This window comes from Verruconis gallopava, assembly GCF_000836295.1.
Source record: "Verruconis gallopava strain CBS 43764 unplaced genomic scaffold supercont1.3, whole genome shotgun sequence".
NCBI lineage: Eukaryota > Fungi > Ascomycota > Dothideomycetes > Venturiales > Sympoventuriaceae > Verruconis > Verruconis gallopava.
In genome coordinates this window covers 267,597-289,194 of record NW_015622139.1, presented here as the reverse complement: position 1 = coordinate 289,194, position 21,598 = coordinate 267,597, and the positions used below count along the sequence as shown (strand labels likewise).

The window sequence follows — 21,598 nt, the reverse complement described above, 5'->3', positions numbered from 1 at the left end:
AGATGGTATAGAAAAAAAATCTCTCAGTTGTCTTTAAATTTCTTTGGCCATATCGTAAGTAGAGGATACCGGTATTTCTTAGCTACCTGAGGCAGAAGCTGACGCTCTTCTCGAAGACTCGACACTTGGCAGCTTTACGGGTATACTTAAGTCAGGATACGCAACGGTACGCATTCGGTCAATGTTTCAACGCAATACATGTGGTCGCGGACTGAACCTTTTCCACTTCTGAAATCTAATTTGCTGGCAACATTCGGTAAACGCTAGAAAATGCCCTGCAGAAAGCCTACCAAAGACGAACCTGCCACTTCGTCCAGGGTTGGAACCGTACTTGAAGGCTGCGCCACCACCTCACCCTCCTCGACGATGTCTTCGCCTGCACTTCGAACGCACCACAGCCTTGTTCAAGGCGCAATAACTTTGACTCAACCCTCGGAAGAACTGCTCAAATCTTTTGCCAGTCCTTTGGTATATTGATATCTTCTCAAAGCCTGGGACCCACCACGTTTGGCGATAAGCGGCTGATATCGCTCAGCTTGCCGCGTATTACGGCCAGAGAAATCGCTCAGGCTGCAACGACCGCAATGGCGACTGCTCTAGAGACGTCGCACGTCATCGCCGCAGTGCTTTCCGTGTTCCATAATGCGGCGGATCTGACGAAGCAAATATCTAAGAAATCGAAAAAGAAGAAAAGCGAGCATGCGTTACGACTGAAATGGTTACTTGAAACCCTGGAGTCTGGGGAGGTACAGATCTCGCAAAGGTACAGCCAATATCTACAAGAACTAGGAGAAAGATTCAGATTGGGAGACGGTATGTGTTATCCACAGCCTTTCTCGTTCTATGTGATGGACGTCTGACATGTCTCCAGACCGCTCACGTGACCGGATTCAGCATGTTGCTATCATAATGCAAGCTGAACTGTTAAGGTCTTTACAGCTTGGAGCGCAGTTCGACAATGCTGAGGTAGATGCTGGGAAACTACAGGACGATGCCGCCTTTTTCCGCCGAGACGTCCTTTCGGCGCTTGATGAACTCAGGAGCAGAGTACTGGATCAATCGTCTAGCTATCCTGCTATGTACCCACAGATGGCAACGTTGAACCAACATAGTTCAGCTCCAAGCCCTACCACACCAAGAACTCCGCCAATAGACTTCTTTCCTTCCGGTGTCAATATTCCACCTGCGGCAGAGGACGAGGGCCACGGCAGAATGAGTAGATTGTTCTCCATACGAAGCAGGCCGTACAAAAGATCCTCTAATGCGTCAACAACTATTCAGAATATAGCGGGAACACAAAACTTGAGCTGGTCAGGATCAGCACAAGCAGAAACAGAAAAATTTGAACTAGCAGCTGATGACGTTCAACGACAACAAGAACCTTCTACCGGCTATCAAGATATCAAAGCACCCATTCCAGAGCCAGATACCGAGATGTTGCATCCAGCTTTATCAAAGCAAACTTCCATTGCTCGACACCCGTCGACTTCAACGCATAGCAGCGATTTCTCAAACTACACGAGGAGCAGCGCCTTCTCGGACGAGAAAATCCCAGTGCTTCAAGAAAATGACGAGGCGTTTCCAGAAGCCAGCACAATTGCTGCAGCACTTCCGCCGACCTTTTCTTCGTTGTCCATCCATTCTCGAGCGAACCACGAACGCATGCCGTCAGCTTCGTCGCAATTTGGTACGACGCGCATGTCGCCAACAGAGAGCCTACCGCCGAACTCAGCGGTGGCTCCTTCGCCGACCAGGCTTACGCCAGATTACTCGCCGCAACTGCGTTTGTTTCCTGTCGTCAGCCAACGCACTCCTAGTCCTACCAATCTGCCAGTTCCGGCACGAGATCGCAGTAACACGACCTCGAGCGGCACGTCGTCCTCGATCCAAAGTGTCTTCGCACGATCCGCTTCCGTAACGTCTACTCCAAGCTCGGTAAACACCGTGCAGCTGGTGGGCCGGCCCGAGAAAAAGAACAACTACTGGGGATTCTGCAAGGGCGCCTGGACGATCCGTGAAGACTGGCAAAAAGGCCTTGCAATCCAGGCCATTCCCGCCGGCATGTTTGCGCAGGACCACGTCTGGCAATGCAAGCACTGCTGCTTCCGTGGATCCATATTCGGCGCAAAGAAGCCGTACAAGACGGACCCGAACGTGCACACGAACGCAGAAACCGGTGTGCGGTACAGGTGGATCTTCCTGGCAAAGAGCCACACGAAGGTTCCGCTCGCCTCGACCCGCCGCGACGCTGGTTTCGGTTGTCTCTTCTGCAGCCTGAACAACACACACTCGTCCGTCTACGGGAGCGAGGCGCTGCTGTTCAAACACGTCGTGGAAGAACACGTCCCTGGCATGACGGATTCGCTGGCGAAACGGGCGAACTGCATTCTGGGAAGGAAGGCGGAGGTCACGGAGGATTTTGACATAAACATTCCCTGAATTGAGGACGACTCTGCTCTCACATATTGACGACCTACCTTTTTTTTTTCCTCCCCTTTTCTATTTTTGGATAGATACCCTCCGAAAATGCAGCTCACGAGTTTGAACAATGTGGCGCTTTTGTAGTTCCTGTACCTCTACAAAAACGGTGATTAGCAGACCGTAATTTATGCACGATGGTTCACGTAACGTAGAGCAATTGCATGAAGGAATATACAAGTTTATTTTTGGAGCGCAGTCAAAGCCCGACGTAAGCAGCACTGTAGCTGAAAGTGGACTGGAAGAAAGTTTTTATTCCCCTTTGCGATGGCTAGATACCTGATTGGAGGTGATGACACACCATCTCTAATGCGGAGTGGTATAAGGGCCGGCTTGTTCCTGCATCCTGCTATATAATGCTGTTGGAAACACTTTCGAATGTTGGAAAAACACGTCTGAACACCTCTCTACCCGATTCAAATTCGATTGCCAACAACAATTCGTCCATCCTTTTCACATGAACGCTCCAAGTAAGGCACCTATATTTAGCTCGCTAGCATTGCTGCTTTATTAAAGTCTTCACCAACCATATAGTCATCATGGGCATTTTCTTCGTTCTGTCAACAACATTCGGCATCCGCAAAACTCTCACCAATCTGCGTCCTGCTATTCCTTCACTTCCACTTCATTCGTGCATCTCTCCCTCCTAGTGATCTCAACTCCAATCTCCAGCGCATGACTTGCAAGGGTCAAGCCCCTCTTTCTAGGGGGCTATGTGCAGGGTTTAGTTCTGGATATATACAATTTTTCTCGGACTGCAAGACTTGACTTGCTTCCGGATCCTTTTTCACAGGTACTCAGCCCGACGGCTGGCTCTGTCCTCCAGCGGCAGCATGGCCGTTGGCTTGGTCTGCTTGTGCTTGAGCAACAGCTTCGGCTTGCGCGGCGTGTGCGATAGCGTCGGCTTGATGAACTGCTCCCTGGATGACTTGCTGCTCTTCGGGAGTGAGGTTCTTCATCAGACTCTCATAGAGCTGTGGTTGTGAGCTTTGCAATTCTGAAATTCACCGTTAGTGAGACAGGCGTTGTGCATTGGCTCTGCATTATACATACGCAACAAAGCATCCTTGAACAGTCCATATGGCTCAAGTTTATCAAGTGGCGTTTCCAAAAGACTTTCTTCTTCAAGATCTCCGTCGTCATCATCGTTCAAAGAGTTAAATTTCTGGGCCTTTCGGATCTGAGTCAGCTCGAAGCTCAGCAGGCGAATGGAAATGCAAACTGCAGGTGTCGATTCAATGTCAAGCATATCGCGGACTTACCTCTTCATTAAGGAACTCCAAGTACGCAGTGCTCTCGTCTTTGACGTCTTCGGCTTCGTCAGCCTCGTTCTCCCAATCGCCACTAGCTTCCCAGTCTTCTTCATCGTCATCCTCGTAGTCATTGCTGAAATCGAAATTTTCCTCTTTCGTCGCCTCCTCTCGGTCTTTCATACGTCAGTAAACTGTAAACCTGGTAGCGATTAGGACGGCGGCAGAAACTTACTCTTCATTGCAGCTGGAAGCGTCTGGAACAATCTCACAATGCCCTGCAGCAACCTAGGCCAACCTGGCTGCACACTCTGAGGAATCCTCTCCACCGGCATGGTCAAGAGACACGTGATGGCTGCAATGCTCAGCTTCTTGTCATGCACCCGTGTAAAGGAATCAATATTGCTGAACCAGTGGCTGAAGAATTTGTTTGTCCATCCATTCTGCTCCATGATGTGTAGCGCGAGCACCGGGTTGTAGTAAACCGCATTGATAACGACCTCCATGAGATGCACTTTAAGCGATTTCACCTTAGGTTCTTCTGAGATGAGATGTACCATGCCGAAGGAGATGAACTCGGGAATGTACTCGTCTATCTGACCGCGCAGGTTAATCATGATAATCTCGACGAGCTTGCAACCGCAGATGCGGTCCACACCACCAATCTTGTCCTCCTTGAAGATAACGCGCGCCATGTCCACCATGGCCTCGAGGTACGGCTTGTTCTGCACCAGAGCATCGGCGCCATAGTTTACGAAATTTTCGAGAGCTGGCAGCATGTCTTCCAGGTACAGCTCTGCTCCGGCTTTGAAGGTTCGGTGAATGAGCTCGAAGGCATGCCACATGGTTGGCGATATCGACTTCGCAGCGAAAGTGCAGCTGTCAATTATCTCAAATATTTCGTTGTATAGATCGTACAGTTTGTTTTCGAGTGTGATCTGTATGACCGGCATGAGGATGGTCTCGAGGTGCAAGAGCACGTCTGGCGTGCTCTCAAGCGTGAGGATGAGCGTGCCGATCGTCTGAAGGACACCTAACGCGGTAATGCTCTTGTCATCCAAGTAGTCGCCGTAGGAATCGTCTTCTTCGGTCTTTGTAGCGTTGCGCTCGAGTAGATCTCTCACAATTCGCAGATACGTATCGCGGAGCTGCTCGGTGAGCGCCACCGCAAATGGTGTAAGCTCCTGCGCGAATACCTCAACAAAATCCTCCATCACATTTGCCAGCGCGTCAACGTCCACCTCGTTTGCGAGCTTGAGAAGCTGCTGCATGATCTGGGGGATATTCTGCTGCATTGCAGTGCGAATGATGTCGTGTCGAATCAAGGGCTGCAACGCCAGCGCGGCTTCCACTCTGACGGGCAGCTCAGGATCTGCCATCGACTCGAGAATATTTCTGTAGATAATGATCAAGTTGTTCGGGTCCTTGAATTCCATGCGTTCGAATTTCTCTAGCGTATCGCAAGCCCGTGCCCTTAGGAAGCCATGCTGGCTCCTGAATTCGGGGAAGACATGCCTTACGAAGAACAGCTCCACCTGGTCCTTGATCGGACTCTTGTTGCCCAAGATGACATGTGAAAGCGTGCCAATCATGCGGAGAGCACCCTCCTTTTCGCGAGGGTTCTTCTGGTCATCCGGCGCCTCTTCGTACTTGTTCACGATGCCGTTCACGAACTCAAGCACAGTAAATGTCTGCTTTCTTCGGTTCTTGGTGAGCGTGATGAGGAAGTTCGTCGCGGAAACGTCAGGCGCGGAAACGTCTTCGTAGAAATTGAGCTTTCTGTGTAGATACTCCGCTGGATCATCCTCAAATTGCTCTAGGTCCTCATCAGACTGGCATAGAATAGGGAACAGCAGATGCTGGATCAGAGTCTCCATGTGTGGCTTCAGGTGCGCCCACATCGCCTTAGGTTTGATACACTCGTCTAGGAATGCCAGAGTGTACGACAGACAGCCCTTGCTCAGCCACGTCGTCTTCGCAACCCATTTCTCAATCTGCTGCAGGTAGATCTTCAAGATTTCAGGCGCAAAGTTGGCGATAAAAGACTTGGCAACTTCGGTGTAGTCCTGGTCGTTGCCTTTCGTGATGCTCGTCGGGTTACCGTACCTGACGAACAAGCGATTCAGATTGGCGTATGCCCACTTTTTCGCTTTCCACCAGTGGTTTTGCTCTCTCTCATCGAGGTCGTCCGGCATAGCGCAAGCAGGCGGGTCCTTTGAGACAACCGTCAGGAACAAGGTGCACCAGCTCACCATGACCTCGTGCGATCGCAAGTGCACGGGGAGTTCGAAGTAGATGGCATGCTTGTACGTTTTCATGACCGTGCGTATGATCTCGCCGGCCTCGATGCTCGTCTCTGTGACACACCTGTTGCCAATGCTCAGAAGAAGCGGGAAAGTAAGCTCTACGACCCTGTCGAAGTCACTCCTCACTTCGCCGACCTTGAAGCGGTATACCTTGCAGATGGCGAGCAGGCATTGCACGCCAGCAAACACCTGACCCGCGTCATTTGCACTGAGCAGTTGTACGGTGATGTCAAGGAAGTCGGGCCATTTGGAAGGAAAGTCGTGGGTCAGTATTTTCTGAAGGGTCGGGATGAGTTGGGCGCGAATCTGCGGCGAGGACGCTGCGAGAACAGGGACAAGCCTTCTCCTAAAGCTGTTCTTCTCTTCATCAGGAATGGCCTTGGCCATGGTGTAGTCTTCAGCGGGGTTCCATCCCTTCGTCACTCGGTTCTTCAGGTACACGGCGGCTGTTGGAAAAGCTTAGCACGCACAAACGCGGTCCGCACGGTGCTTAAAAACGTACTGGACAGACGGACAGCGTTGTCTTGCTCCACCTCAAGGACGTTGAGCAGAGCATCCGGGAATCCAGGCTGATCTTCTGCCTGGTTGAACGATTAGCCACCACAACACGTCTGGAAACCATCCACGGCGGCGTTGGCAACACACATATTTCAGATCAAGCTCAGCCTGCCGTCGGGTGTCGGCATTCGCATCGAGCGTTGCCGCGATGCGGTCCCTCAAGCTCGTCATAGTTTTTTTTTTATTTTTTTTATTTTTCGCGGAGGTGTTTCTCGCCCGCGGGCAAGTACCGAGCAGGAACGTGCGTGTGGGTGCACAGTGGGATCCCTTCTACGAGAAGCCGGCAAGCTTGGTCCTGCGCGCAGGTAGCTGTACCGCGTGGAAAGGAAAAGAAAGAAGCGCCAAAATATTGTGGAGAAGCGCACACACACACAAATGTGCAGCGTAATGGGGGAATTTTTTTCGGGTAAAGTGGATCGGACGTTGGTCCTGTATCTGAACGAAAGCTCAGGTTAGGGTTGAAATGCTTGACGACTAACTAGGAGAGTCCCAGCCCGGCGTGCATTTACCGAGCCGCCGGGCGTCTGATTACTCAGCCCTATTGCACCACCAACCCCAGCCAGGTTTGCTCGCGGACAACCGACCAGCACGCTTCAGTGCGAAGAATCCTCCTCGTCCGCTCTGATCATCTCCGTCTCGCTGTCTTGAATCTTTGTTCGTGTGCTGCCAGCCATCTGGCTTTAGGTGCGGACCTGTTTGCCAGCCTTTCCTCAAGCGTCCCCTCCGCCTGCCTGCACGTGATCGGACCGAGGACTTTTACTGTGCGGGAGAGTCTGGAGACATTCGAACTGCCTTGATATAAGACTAGCTCACGTTGCACCTGATGCAACCAGAAACGCCACTTCGCCATCTGATTACCACCATAGTTGATCTCGATCAGTCGTGAAGGATCGGTATCATGCCATCAACGTCACCACCTTAAATGAAGCGTCCAGCTCAACGCCGTCCGCAAAGTTCAGTTCCAGGCTCTGTGAGTCGCTGGAATAGATCGTCTGGATGCCCACCTCCCCATTCCCGCTCTTTTCCAATCGAGCAGCGGCAGGAGCAGACGAAATGCCAAGGATAGTTATTCGACAGATGGTCCTACTCTCACGTTCGGCAGCGGGCTTGTAAGCAAAGGACCCAACGGCGGTCAATGTACCGTCTGACCACGTGAATTCGATCATGGAGATACCGGCTTGCTCAACGCTGTCGCCGTCATCAAGGTAGAGATCACCGCTCGCCTTGCCCGCCGCATCAGGCGCGATAAGAATGTGGAAATCCCGCTGCCTTAAGGACCTGGTGGTCATCGCGCTCGAATTTCGCATCGGAATGATAGCCCCTGCCTTGACGTGAACTGGGATCTGATCGAGTGCAACATCTTTGAGGGTAATCTTCGTGCCTTGGCCACGTATTTGCTTGTAGGTGACAAAGTCGTAGAATAAGTCATCTGGCAAGTACATCTCCACACTCGTTGAATTTTCCTCGGTCACGGGGCTGATCAACAAGTGGTCTCCGCAAAAGAATTGGAGTTCAATGCCAAACACGTCATCGTCGAAAGGGTACTTGTAGAACAAGGGACTTAGCACCGGCGCGCCTGTTTGATTTTGCTTGTAGATACAGGTGTACATGTAGTCGAGCAAGCGGTAGCGCATGTCCAGAGCGCTCCTGGCCGCTGAAGCAACAGTCTCGGAGATGTAGAACTCCTGCGGCAAGGAGGTGTCGCCGTTGTGATTGCGCATGAATGGGTAGAAAGCGCCGAGAGTCGCCCATCGTGCGCAGAGGGCTTCCGTTGCGTTTCCGCCAAACCCGCAGACGTCACTTCCCACCATGGGCATCTGGAAGAAGGTGGCAAAATTGAGCATGCCCTGGATGGACTGTCTGTAGTGCTCCCATGTGCTCAGGTTATCGCCTAGCCATTTCGCAACGTTCCTGCCATCTCCCGCGAAGGTCGATCTGGTAACGATGAACGGCCGTCGTTCCGGCCGTCGAGCCTCCATCGCGGTGCGGGAGATCCTGCTCATCATTGAGCCGTATAGATTATGGACGTCAAGTTCAACATGGCCATCGTAATGTACCACGTCCGTGTCGATAGTGAAGTTCGACAGACCGCCGAACGCGGTAATGTTGTTCTCATTTTTGATCCGATATGCTGGCTCGAGCAGATTCCGACCCCGATAGCCTTTCACGGGAGCGCCAGACTCGGATATTGGTGGCTCTGAGCCGGACTTTCTAGCGTCGGCTGCACCGGCACGCCAATTGAATATCATGCTAAACCATTGTGTGATACGCGACACGCCTCTCTTCGCGTTCGGTGCGGCGTCTCCTGCTAGCCACGGCGGCGAATAGCCTTGGTCATCAGGAGGAAATGGCGAGCAATCATTCGGTTGGAATGCCGCAGGGAATCCAGGCAACGCGCGCGGTGGTGAGCGCAAGGGCGCTCTGGGGGGTGGAAATCCTCGATCCACGGCCGCCTGTTCAGGATCGTCGCCGAAAGAGTTGAAATTCGCTGCTTCGTTCTGCGCCGCGTAAGCCGACCGTCGTTCTGAACAAGCAATAGTCTTACCATGTCAATCCACAGCCCGTCAATGTCAATTCCACTTTGGGGATCAAAGAACTCCGCGAACTGGTCGATCCAGTACTGCGAAGTGCTCGGATTGAACCAGTCGGGGAAAGCTGTCACCCCAGGCCAAACCACGCCCTTGAATATCGACCCATTCTTGCTCAGGAAGAGACCTTCGTCGCGGGCGCGGGTGAAAGTCTTGTATTCCAAACCGGCCTCCCGTTCGGTCTGATATGCAACGGCAGGATCGACCATGACGATGAAGTGCTGGTCGTGGTCATGCAGATAGCTGACAATCTCCCTCATGCGCTCCATGGGGAACCGATCCGGATCCGTCGTCATGATGAAGCGGTTGAACATGTAATCAATGTCCACCCACATCGTCTCGAGCGGAATCCCTGCGGCAGAATAGTTCGAGATGACCTCCGCAAGGGCTATGTAGTCGCGATATCCGTATCGGCATTGATGGAGCCCCAGGCTCCAGTACGGCATCAAGGCAGGCCTTCCCACGATGTCGCTATACTGCTGGGAGGCTTCCAGAGGAGTTGGGCCGGCGAACAAGTAGAGATCGACCACGCCCCCGAGCATGTTGTACTCGAGATAGTGTCCAGCAGACCTGGTTCCGTCGATCTTCACGTCCATCCCGGAGCTAGACAGCATGAAGACGCCATGGGTGCCCTTCTTGCCACGGTGGTCGTAGTAGACCGGGTGAGTGCCGTACAGATTTGTACCGGACGGTATTCCGTACGCGTCACGGGCCCAGAACGTGCGCGTGTAGTTCGTGGTGCCCAGTCGTAGACTGTCCGAGTGCTCGCCGAGCCCGTACAGGTTCGGCTTGTCCGGAAGATAGGTTCTGAGCCGAACGTACTGGTCCGAGAAGATGAGCGGCGCCGCGGAAGAGTCGAACAGCACGTCCCCCGTGCCTCTGCGTTTGACGGTAAAGGAGAACGGATCCTCGTGCAACGTAAACTCGAGCTGGGACTGATTGGCAGGCACAGAGCCGGCCGTGCTTGGACGAGGAAAGACGCTCTCCGGAACCTGGTAGGCGATCCTGTCGCTGTCCTCAATCTTGACGTGCACGCGATTTGCTACACATTCCGGTCAGCACATGCGCTCAGCCCACGGACGTTTCGCCAACCGTCGTCGAAGTTGACAAGCAGCCTCAGGCGCTCAATGTCCTTCCCGTACACGTCACATGCGGTCCCGGCCAGTTCGAGGTCGGCGGCCAGGCCGGTTTCCGTTTCGACGACGTTCGTCGCGCGGTAGCCCGGACAGGCGGCGATGGCGGCCTGTCTCGAGATGAGGCCTCTCGCATCGACCGCGTTTCGTACGTTGCGGATGGCCACTGCGAGCGTTAGCGACACGTACGGTGTGAAACGGCGCTGCCGCCAGGGCGGCGATTTGGACAATCGACCCCAAAGGAAACGCAGAGCATGGCGCGATGGGGCGCCTTCGACGACGACCTAGCGGTGCATTGCTTGCCGAAACAAAACCTCCATTGACAGCCTCTGCCTTCCTCAATGGCAAGATGCGTCACGAAGACAAGCCCCGTCGATGCTCAAGCATGAAGGGCACGAAGAAAGAGTTGTGCGATCTTACCCTGCACTGAGCTCAAGAAACGACTCCACAACCAAGACAACATTTTCAACGCCCCAAGTCTTAGACTTCAAGCAGAGCAGCGGATAGAAGATGCGAGCTTTGGTCGAAACCGGCCCTGCGATGAGACCAATCTAGTTCTCACAACAGTCAAGCCGGGTAACCTAAGCGATTCGTCGCGAAAGTTGTGAGTTGTAAGCCTGCCTATGTCTTTGAATTTGCCCCCGATTTTTAAACATTCACTATATCGATGGATCGGCGTTTGTAAATTCCTTCTGATTTTTTTTTTTCAAAAAAGACCTCTTTTCCGTACGCCGGATATCGTTGCGGGATGTTTGACTCGGGACGGATGCGGTTGCCAGTTGATGAGCGTGGTTTGAACAAGTGATGTCATATTTCCAAAAGTTTCGGGCCCACCCGTCTACCCTGCGCGGCGTACGCTGACAATGAGAGCTTAGCAATATGCAAACGGATGGCCAGGACGGGACCATAAGTGTTCTGCAGAAGCATCAATGATTATGATTTCAAGCTGCTCATTTCGTACAGATACATGACATGGCCCAGCCGGATCATCAAGCAGCTACTCCTACACAATCCCACCAATCCAACCCCCGACTCCCCTGCAAAAGCCCACCAGATCTCCTAGTCTTCTTACCTCTCCCTTGCATACCTGATCCCACTCTCTAAGCGCTACCCTCAGCTCTTCGCTCTCCAGCACTACATTTCCGTGGCACTGCAGGAACACCGACATGTACGTCTGCATGAGCTCGTAATCTCTCTTCTCACGCAATCTTTGGGTAATAACTTCAACAAAGGTCGTGAGCTCTGTATACGGTGGGGATGGATCCAACGTGCGGATCGCGAGATCGGCCGCTGAGGGAGACAAGGTAGACAGATGCGTAATGACTTGGGACGGAGAGTTTCGAAGAAGGGATGTGAAAGTGGACGTCTGTTGAGCGGAAGCAAGTGTTGAAATACGCGACGCCGCTTTCTGTGCGACCTCTGCTTCGGCTGGAGCTGAAGGTGCGGAACTGAGATCCTCAGGCTTGGACTTGTCCAGAGACGGCAAAAAGAAGGGTGCTTTCTCAGGAGGTTTGGGAGCCTCCTTGGGTTTGTTGCGTGAGCGGATCGTGTCGAGGTGAAGCAAGGTCTGCCATTTTGCCTTTGGAACTAGAGACAGCGTAAGAAGATCTGAGCTCAGCTGGTCAAGATCTGGTGCTACGACCACTGCTCCCTCTTCTTCCACGGCAAGGTCTTCTGCTTCAAAAGTGGCCTCCAGGCTGGTCTCGGTATTTTCGCCCGATGCAACCGGCATGTCAATGTCGACGATGTCATCCGGCGCTATTCTTTTCGTAGACACCGTCGTGAACAAGGTCCGATTATTCCAGATATGCACCCCTACACTGTCTTCATGGGCTGTAGCCAAGTACTCGCCTGTTGGAGAGAAGGCTATGGCAGAAGGCTTGCTCCTGAAGCGAATTGCCTCAATGAGATGACCAGTCGGCAGGTCCCACGTGCGCAGTACAGAATCCTCGGATATGGCGGTCAACCAGCGGCCGTCGTTCGAAAACGTAAAGTCCAAGATTTTGCCGCTGGCGCCCCAGAGCTCTCTGACGAGTTTCTTCGTGACGATGTCGACCACGCGTAAGGAGGAGTCATCGCAAGAAAGCGCAATCAGGTCTGTAGAGCGATGATAGCGCATCCCGCGTATCGACGTGAGAGACCAGTCTAGCTCGTGAAGAAGGACAGCCTTGTGAAAGTCCCAGAATTTGACTTTTCCATCTGCTCCGCACGACATGACCGTTTGATTCAGACTGTCGACTTGAATTCCCGTCACAGCACCCGAGTGCTTGCCTTGCCCACGCGCGTACTTATTGTCGTGACGCGCTGCCGGGTTCTCCGCGAGCTGGGCCTGCAATGCCTCTGCTTGCTTCTTGGTCAACGTGGCAGGAAACCTCTGCCTCTTCATCCCGGACTGCAGATTGTACACGTCGATACATCCATTGCTAGACCCTAGAAGCGCAAATGTGCCGCACGGGGAAATCGCTACGCTGGTGACGTTCCCCCCGTCGCTAGTCTCGAACTTCCAGCGCCCGGCGCGCTTGCGGCCCCAAAACCACGTTCTCGCGAACCTGTCGCCTTGATGACCCGTCACGACGCTTTCCCAGCCCGTCAAGCTACTTTCAGCAGTGCTTGCGGATTTGTGGTTCCCCGGAACGGCCCAGATTTCTTTGGTGCCGGGCATCGCTCCCATGCCTCCATCTCGATTGAGTGAGCATGCCATGCACGTAATCTGCGGTGCCTTGAGCTCCTCTAACGAAGGCGTACCATCCGGCCCAGCGATGGCGTTGTTCAGCATGCCCATTTTCTTTGCCTTCTTGCGCACGCTGCCCTGACTCAGTTCGGAGGATTGGGCATCGCGTCGCAAGCTCCAGGCCCATAAACTGCGGTCACGGCTGGCGCTCATAAGCCACTTACCGTCTGCCTCCGATCCATCCGAGCTTGGCGGCAGGAACTCGAGCCTCAGAACAGGGGCAGCGTGTCCGCTTCGTGCGTGCAGCGGGCGTGGAGTAGCCGAAAAAGGCTGTTCATCGAAGATCCAAGTCTTCAAGGCGTTGTCCATGCCGCTTGTAACGATAACGGCTTGGCCAGGGAGAAACTCGATCTTGCTGATTCCTCCAGCAACAAGTTCGCCTTGTTTCGTGGACGGGGGGAAGTGAGCGCCACGAAGAACGCTCATCTTGCGGCCGCCCTTGTTAAGATCCCAGAAGGTGACGTCGCCGTGGGCTTTGGTTGCTGTTGCCATCACTCCAGCCTCTCGGCCATCCTCCCCTGCGCCGATGCCATCCGTGCGAAACGAGATTGTAGTGACGGGCGCCTGCTTCGAGCCGGCACTCAGTGAGATGAGCGGCTTGTCCTTGCGAACATCGTGTATGACGACGTCTCCTGATGCGTACGCAATGGCGAAGAGGGACAGGACTGGCGCAGGCTCCATGGTTGTCACGGCACCCATGTCGGAACTGCTTGGGAAAATGGTGTATATCAGTTTGCCGGTGCTCACGTTCCACACCTCCACACAGCCGTCCGACGTGCCAACCAAGATCTTGTTTAGGTACGTAGGCATGTTGCACACACCGCCACTGATCGTGGCTCGTATTCTTCCCTGAGCAACGTGGATCGTGGTGTGGTGCTCAAACGTCGCCGAACTCCACACCTCGATGCGTGTCTGAGCGCATCCAACTATCCAGGCGCCCAGAGGTAGGATCTGTGAGATGGTTTCGCGCTTGCCTCCCGCAGGCATCTCGAATTCTCCCACTTTCTGTCCGCGCTTATAAACCCACAAGCCATTGCTTTCCCCATCCTTGCTACCCCATGCGGCCAAAGTGTGGTCCTTGTAATTGGCGATGGCGGTGATGCGTTCGGGGGTTTGCGGTCGCGTGATGAAGATTAGGTGCAGTCCCCGGCGCAGGTCGTACGTCTGCAGCGACCTCCCCACACTTGTGGTGATGTTAAAGGTCGTCTTTCCTCGCGGGTCGATAGAAAAGGGTACGTCTGTTGGCGAAATGAGGCCTATGGTTCGAAACGGCGCAAATATACGAGAGGATCTTTTTGCTGCGGCGCCATTGACTTGCTGGTCGCCATCAAGCCTTTGGCGCTTGCTGACACGACCATTGTGCGCGGTGGCGACTGTTCCCGTCGCGGACGACATTGTTGACGCATTCAGTGTAGGTCGTGATCGATGTGCACCGCTGTACAGAAGTCCAACTTCGTTCGACGTCGTTATCGATAACTTTTTTTTTCTTCCCTGCAGGGGAGCTCATGCGAACAACCTGGCCAGCCACTCGCATTCGGCTGTCCCCACATGCCCGGCCGCAGCGGCGTCCTCTCTGAAATGGCTCATTATGCTTGAGCAGGCGAACTCAAACGAGGATGGATTCGGCAGGACGAAGTTATGGTTGCATGTCCCGCTCAATCATCCATAGCTGAGATGAATTGGACCTTGTCCTGGCTCAATTGGCCGGACACGACGTCTGCGGATCGAAGATGGACATCAATTTGGCTCGAAGTGGGTCTCACAGGCGAGTGAGAGGAAAGACACGAGGGTTGGGTTCGAGGCAAGACATGCACCTCGTGGGCACGAACACTCTTCTGTTGGCACGATATACGTATCCAATTCCAGCAACTGGGTCACACCGAGTGGACTAACATGAAGATGCAGGAGATTCTGCTGTTGGTAGAGGACGTTTGGACGTCGTTTGAGATGCCGAACCCACACGCAACATGTGGACGCTGTCGGCAGCTGCACAGAAGACAAGTTCGGTAGGTCTGCGGCGGCCTCTGCTGCAGAAGCAGCAATGCAAGCCAGAAACGACAGACGAGGGCGAACTGGGCAGCACAGAGGCTGACCCGAGGCTTCCATGGACGCGTCTCAAGGACGTCTTGCGTGTTCGTCTTGCATGCCTGTCGTTCATCATGGGACACATGCACGCAACGAGATGCCCGCCCATACGTCAGCTACGTGTGCAGATTCCAGCAAGCCATTGCGCGCTGGCTGGCCTGGAATGGTCAAGAGCCACGCATGAAGTGCACAGCGCAAACGGGGAGACAGTCTGGGGGACCGGTATAAAATGAGAAAAAAAGAACAAAGTGGAGGCAGAGGAACCCCAGTCGACGCGCGGTTACGTCAGTGCGAGTCCGGGTCCCGAACTCCGCCATGTGCTCAGCGTGCGAACGTCTATTTGCCAACTCCAAGGACAAAAAAACAAAAAAAAAAGCCAGCCAGGTTCCACAGAAAGCTTGATCCCAACGATCTAGCCACAGCACTCAGCACAGCGGCTCGCACGCGACACGCCCACGCCGCCAGATCGGAGCAGCAAGTCGAGTGACATTTCCGCCGGCCGCGGCCTGCAATTGGCGGTGCCGTCTGCGCAGACGATGGATGCGTTGCAGCGAACGCAGAGCCGCGAGTCCGCAAGGTCGACGAGCAAGTCGGGCGCCATCAGCTTGTCCTCGGCCTCGTCTGGAGCAAGCAGAAAGGCGCGCTCGGCCGAGAACGAGACGACGAGCAGCAGTGTAGAGCGAGCGGGCGTGTCGATGCCCGCCCCGGCGTCCAGGACCGTGAGTCGCGCGTTCATAGCCAGGCGCCCCAGCAAGGCCTCTGACACCGTCCTCTTGACATCCGCTGGTGCCGCTGGCGGAGCTCTGGAGGCCTCCGGTTGTGCTACTGCGTCTGCCGCCGATGCACCAGTGCAGCACGGCGATGGCGCTATCGCTGCGCCGTATACTGAGGGTAAATACTGTCCCTCTCTCCTTTTTATTTCCAGATCCCCCACTCGATCGTCCCTCCACGCCCCGCATTGTTTTGAATCATCGCAACCCACGCACGCCCACATAGCCTCTGCTCCCCCCCCCCTCCTCTGCCCCCTTCTTCTTCGCCATCGTTTGCAGTGCCCCCCACGAGGTGGGCGTGCGCACGGCGCGCGTTGATCCTTGAGCGCACGTCTTGAGAAGCGTTCGCTATGGAATACGAGTACAATGAGCCGAACCGCCTCTCTTTCTCCTCTCTTTATTCGCTGGGATCAAGCACGTTCAACTACGTCAAAGGATTCACCGGCCCGCCGTCCCTCGCAGACTCGGACCACGAGGGTAGCTGGTTCGGCATCACACGTCGGACTACCTCTTGCTAACACGGTGCAATACAGGGCGATTGTCGGACGCCGGCCTGCCACACCCCTCGTCGCTCACCTCGGCGCCTTATCCCCATCATGGCGCCTTGAGTTCGTCTCCGCAAACGCTGTTGGCCAGAGAGAATGCGTCTGCCGTAGGCTCGCCTCTGCCCGGCTCCGCATTGAACATCCCGGGAGCGGGCGGCTCGCCCACGTCGCAGACGCTCAATTGGGCAACAGCATGGAACGACCGGCCTCAATCGATCCAAAGATCGCGAAGCCGCACACGTACTCAGCGGCGGATAAGCGGCACGGCCTTCTCCAGCAGCGCAAGCCCAGGCAGCGAGAGATCGACGGCAAAGGACAAGAATGACAAGGCGAAGGCGCCACTGGGCATCATCGGCGTGTGTGCGCTGGACACGAAAGCGCGCAGCAAGCCCAGCCGAAACATTCTCAACAAGCTCATGGAGAAGCAAGAGTTTGATGTCAAGGTGTTTGGCGACAAGGTCATCCTAGATGAGGACATAGAAAACTGGCCCGTATGCGACTACCTGATCTCCTTCTTCTCCGATGGGTTCCCACTGGACAAGGCAATTGCCTATTCAAAGTTGCGCAAACCGATGAGTGTGAACGACTTGCCCATGCAATATGTTCTTTGGGATCGACGCTTGTGCCTGATGATTCTTGACAAGATCAAGGTCCCGACGCCTGAGCGAGTCGAGGTCAACAGGGATGGCGGACCCAGGCTTGCCTCAGCAGAGCTAGCACGCGTCCTGTACGACAGGACAGGCATCAGGCTACCTGGCCCTGAAGATGGAACCGGTGGAGGTCAGAAGCCACCGAGAAGCGTCGAGTTGATCGAAGACGGAGAGGCTTTGCGCGTGGACGGTAAAGTGCTACGCAAGCCCTTTGTCGAGAAACCAGTAAGCGGAGAGGACCACAACATTCGCATCTATCTGTCCAAGGAGGACGGCGGGGGAGGCCGAAGGTTGTTCCGCAAGGTGAACAATAAAAGCTCAGAGTACGATCCTGACCTCTCCACTCCACGCTGCTTGTTAGAACAGGACCACAGCTATATTTATGAAAAGTTTCTCAAGGTGGAGAACTCAGAGGACGTAAAAGCATACACTGTTGGGCCAGGATATTGCCACGCCGAAACGCGAAAATCGCCCGTTGTGGACGGAATCGTTAGACGCAATCCAAACGGCAAAGAGCTGCGATACGTTGCCCAGCTCACAAAGGAAGAAATCGAATACGCTTCCCGCATCGTCAAGGCCTTCGGTCAGACCGTCTGTGGCTTCGATATCTTGCGCTGCCACGGGACAAGCTATGTAATTGATGTCAACGGCTGGTCTTTCGTCAAAGACAATCCCGATTACTACGACGCAGCCGCAAAGATTCTCAGGGACATGTTCATCAAGGAAAAGGCCCGGCGCGAAGGCAAAGCTGTCCAACCAGACAGCGTTTCCTTCGAGTGGGAGCAGGGATCAGAAAAGCCAGCCACGTCTTCAGCACAATCTTCTCGCAAGCCCCAAGGCGGACACAGAAATACACTCAAGGGCCTCTTTCATTCTCCAAGCATGTCCAAGCTCACGGGTTCTGTACATTCACCTGTGCATATGCCGGTGTCTCATCGTCATGGCGCAACTTCGCCAGACATAGCAGCAACAACGTTGCCGATTAGCTCGCCACCCAGTACAGAAAGCTCAGTCCCCGCCACTAGGCTTCCACCACCAGTGTCACAGCCCCCACTTCATGCGCCGTCAGCTACTGTCAGTGCGGCGTCTACTGCCGACGTAATGAGTGGATCACACATGGCCGAAGTGCCAGCTGTGCCCGTGCCCGCTCCGGCTTCGAAGGCGCAATGGAAACTCAAAGGCGTGGTTTCTGTAGTAAGACACGCTGATCGTACGCCGAAGCAGAAGTTCAAGTTTACGTTCCACACCAAGCCTTTTGTGGATCTGTTGAAGGGGCATCAGGAAGAGGTGCTCCTTGTCGGTGAGCCGGCGCTCAATAGCGTTCTTGACGCCGTAAAAGAAGCATTCAAAGAAGGCATCGAAGACAAGGAAAAGTTGAACCTCCTGCGCAGCTCGCTTATCAAGAAGGGAGGCTGGGCGGGAACAAAGGTCCAGATCAAGCCTATGTTCCGCAGGAAAAAGAAGGAAGAATTGCAGTTGGAGATGTCACCATCAAAACTGGAAGCACAGCTTACCTCGGATGACACCACTCCAGATCATGGGGCGCAAGGAGAGCTGGAGCGCAAAGAATCCAGACAAGGCTCTGTTCATGAGACGACGCTTTCACGTTTCTCGGCCAAGGAGCATGACCTTGTGCTGGACAAGTTGCAGCTTATCATCAAGTGGGGCGGTGAACCGACGCACTCTGCACGCTACCAATCTCAAGATCTAGGAGAAAACCTGCGCAGCGACTTGATGATCATGAATCGTGAGTGTCTGGAAGATGTGCACGTCTTCAGTAGTTCCGAGCGTCGCGTCACGACGAGCGCGCAGATCTTCACCGCGGCATTCCTGGCCAAAAAGGAGCTTCCCGAAGATTTTATCACAGTTCGCAAAGATCTGCTGGATGATTCTAATGCCGCCAAAGATGAGATGGACAAGGTGAAAAAGAAGCTTAAATTGTTGCTGCGTGAGGGCGACGCAGCACCACCACAGTTTGCATGGCCTGACAACACGCCAGAACCGTTCATCGTGGTTCGAAATGTAGTCGAGTTGATGAAGTTTCATCGCATGGTCATGCGTCACAACATGGCCAAACTGCAGACTGGCGCTGCGACGTACCTCGCCAACATCATCAACCCGAGACCTTCCGAAGCCGAAGCTGTGGCCATGTCGGCCAATGGTTCTGCAAGTGTCTCCGTCGTCAAAGAGTCGCAAGAGGTTGCCAAAATTCAACCTCGTTGGTGCAGCGGTGAGGATGCAAACCTGTTTCGCGAGCGCTGGGAAAAGTTGTTCAAGGAATTCTGCGACGAGACGAAGGTGGATCCGAGTAAGATCTCTGAGCTGTACGACACGATGAAGTACGACGCGCTACACAATCGCCAGTTCTTAGAGTGGGTCTTCACGCCGGAGGAGCATATGCTGGACGAGATTGCCGTCAGCGAGAGCGGACCAACGTCTCCAACGCTCGAAGCACAGCCTAAGTTCTCAGCAAACTCGTCGAGACGAACATCGATAAGCGAACCGAAAGAGGCAAATCACCGGTACAGCGTCGCGAGCGTGGAGAAGGTCTTGCCTGAGAAAGAGCGGTCTAGCATCCTTGCGCAGCGGTTCGCGCACCTGCGCCGACGACCATCGGTAGAGGAGAAGCCGACAAACAACGTAACTTCCAAAGCGTCTGTGAAGACAAACGATGACCAGGAAAGCTACTTCACGCTCTACACGGGGATCACTGGGAACGGACAGTCTTCAAAGGCAAAGGTTGATTCACGTCTGCACAAACTGCGCGAGCTCTACAAGTACTGCAAGGTCCTGTTTGACTACATCGGTCCGCAAGAGTACGGCATCAGTGGGGACGAGAAGCTGGAGATTGGATTACTGACTTCGTTGCCTCTGCTCCGCGAAATCGTGCAGGACCTCGAAGACCTGCAGGCGAGCGAGGGCGCAAAGTCCTTCTTCTACTTCACAAAGGAATCCCACATATACACGCTCCTGAACTGCATCTTGGAAGGCGGCGTCAAGACGAAGATTGAGCGCAAGGCTATTCCTGAACTCGACTATCTCAGCCAGATCCAATTCGAGCTGTACGAGAGCCAGAACTCCACCGCTGAAGACGAACCCGAGAGCTTCAACTACAGCATCAGAATAAGCATCAGCCCCGGCTGCCACACGTTCGATCCGCTCGACGTCATGCTGGACAGCAAGCATTGCATCGGGTGCGCCCCGAGACGCAGCTTGACGGCGCATGTCGACTATCAGGAAATTTTAGACACGCTGAAGGAGAAGTTTGCCAAGTACGTTTCTCTCTCTCTCTCTCTCCCCTCCTCCCTTTACTAACCTATGCTTGTGGACGTTGTCTAACTGTCTCTTGAAGAGTCAAACTGCCAAAGACCTTCACGGCCGTGAATCTTAGTGAAAAAGGCGTTTTTGGAGATAGACCAAATTCGGACTCGCAGTCCATCAAGGCATAAAGTTTTAGATAGAGCCAGGGAAATCATGGATACAATCGGGTCTCTCTCTTTTTTTTTTGGAAAAGTGGATATCAACACTTCGCTGCAAAAAAAGTTTCCCTTCCCTTTTCCTTCTTCCTCCTTTTTTTTGGGTTGACGGAGGGGGGGCGTTCTTGGGTCTGCGCATGCATTCGGGTAGGCTGTCTGAATTATTCCTTCCGAGAATTCCATGTGGGGTTCAATATAGATTGGAAAAGAACATGTGATTGATACGTCGGAAACAGATGAGGGAATAGATATATGTGTCGCGCCAATGGACTTAAAACCATAGGCCAATCTTGAGCAATAATACGTACTGCATGGCTTCTAGGCCACGATCAAGCAGATCATCTTCACCACAGGGTGGTTTTCACGCTCGGTTTCACTGAAGTGCAAGGCCGCTATCTGAGGTACCAATTGACCTTTGCTATCCACCTTATAGCGCGGCCAACACGCCCGGCGAATTTGGCACTTGAACCGATCACATACCTTTGTCCGCACCCGTTCCAGAAGTTGGCCATCTTGGAAAAGGAAAAGACGGATTCTTGACCGGGCATAGCGCCTAGGTCATTTTTGCTCACTGTGTGTTTCACTGCCTACAGACGTATCACGAGTCGGTTCGGCCGATTGAGGCCTTCTATGCCGGTGCTGATGCCGCAGGCAGTGTAGACAGAAGGCTGGACGTGTCTTCACACTTGTGCTTAAGCAAACAGCCTTTCACGGCACAGGATATTCTTGCTCAGAGCAGCGGACGTGTTGAAGCTGCTCTGGTCGCAAGCTGGCTCAGCCCTGCCAAGTTCAGCAGAGCAGACGCCGGCTCAAAACCGGCAGAGGGCCGACCAGGGCTTCTGCGAGAATTGCTCTATGAGAATTTTTCAGATTTGGATCTGACGGCTCGATCCGTGCGACGAACATCGTCTATTTCCAAAAGACGGGTACGAAATCTAAACTACTATGCACTGCGTGATCAAGTTAGCACGCAATTTATGGGTTACAGTAGTCAATTGGAGAAAGGTGCGGATTATGGTAGGTCAGGC

General features: G+C 53.8%; 5 protein-coding genes across 5 annotated transcripts; 2 read left to right on the top strand and 3 right to left on the bottom strand.

The window, feature by feature from the left end:
* The first annotated feature begins 207 nt into the window (after positions 1–207).
* Positions 208–2,669, top strand: PV09_01037 (uncharacterized protein). The gene is made up of 2 exons (XM_016353873.1): positions 208–813; positions 872–2,669. The coding sequence occupies exons 1-2, from the start codon at positions 585–587 to the stop codon at positions 2,437–2,439; spliced, it is 1,797 nt and encodes a 598-aa protein (XP_016217968.1). The 5' UTR covers positions 208–584; the 3' UTR covers positions 2,440–2,669.
* Positions 2,670–3,275: 606 nt separating this feature from the next.
* Positions 3,276–6,763, bottom strand: PV09_01036 (uncharacterized protein; the record flags this gene model as incomplete). Its single annotated transcript, XM_016353872.1, has 6 exons — positions 3,276–3,475; positions 3,532–3,649; positions 3,741–3,904; positions 3,964–6,480; positions 6,537–6,615; positions 6,680–6,763. 6 exons carry the CDS (start codon positions 6,761–6,763, stop codon positions 3,276–3,278), a joined length of 3,162 nt encoding a protein of 1,053 aa, XP_016217967.1.
* Positions 6,764–7,488: 725 nt separating this feature from the next.
* PV09_01035 (uncharacterized protein) lies at positions 7,489–10,569 on the bottom strand (the record flags this gene model as incomplete). Its single annotated transcript, XM_016353871.1, has 4 exons — positions 7,489–9,090; positions 9,138–10,222; positions 10,273–10,479; positions 10,503–10,569. The coding sequence occupies 4 exons, from the start codon at positions 10,567–10,569 to the stop codon at positions 7,489–7,491; spliced, it is 2,961 nt and encodes a 986-aa protein (XP_016217966.1).
* A 619-nt stretch (positions 10,570–11,188) lies between these two features.
* PV09_01034 (uncharacterized protein) lies at positions 11,189–14,490 on the bottom strand. The gene has a single exon (XM_016353870.1). The coding sequence runs from the start codon at positions 14,437–14,439 to the stop codon at positions 11,317–11,319; it is 3,123 nt and encodes a 1,040-aa protein (XP_016217965.1). The 5' UTR covers positions 14,440–14,490; the 3' UTR covers positions 11,189–11,316.
* A 988-nt stretch (positions 14,491–15,478) lies between these two features.
* PV09_01033 (uncharacterized protein) lies at positions 15,479–20,914 on the top strand. Its single transcript, XM_016353869.1, has 3 exons — positions 15,479–16,020; positions 16,433–20,366; positions 20,447–20,914. Exons 1-3 carry the CDS (start codon positions 15,666–15,668, stop codon positions 20,541–20,543), a joined length of 4,386 nt encoding a protein of 1,461 aa, XP_016217964.1. The 5' UTR covers positions 15,479–15,665; the 3' UTR covers positions 20,544–20,914.
* The last annotated feature ends 684 nt before the right edge of the window (positions 20,915–21,598 follow it).

Bases quoted from the DNA above. Each gene is read 5' to 3' on its own strand.
- PV09_01037 (XM_016353873.1), top strand. From the start codon at position 585: ATGGCGACTGCTCTAGAGACGTCGCACGTCATCGCCGCAGTGCTTTCC. The intron at 814-871 runs GTATGTGTTATC...ACATGTCTCCAG, and splicing joins AAGATTCAGATTGGGAGACG to ACCGCTCACGTGACCGGATT.
- PV09_01034 (XM_016353870.1), bottom strand. From the start codon at position 14,439: ATGTCGTCCGCGACGGGAACAGTCGCCACCGCGCACAATGGTCGTGTC.
- PV09_01033 (XM_016353869.1), top strand. From the start codon at position 15,666: ATGGATGCGTTGCAGCGAACGCAGAGCCGCGAGTCCGCAAGGTCGACG. The intron at 16,021-16,432 runs GTAAATACTGTC...GGTGCAATACAG, and splicing joins CGCTGCGCCGTATACTGAGG to GGCGATTGTCGGACGCCGGC. The intron at 20,367-20,446 runs GTACGTTTCTCT...TGTCTCTTGAAG, and splicing joins CTGAAGGAGAAGTTTGCCAA to AGTCAAACTGCCAAAGACCT.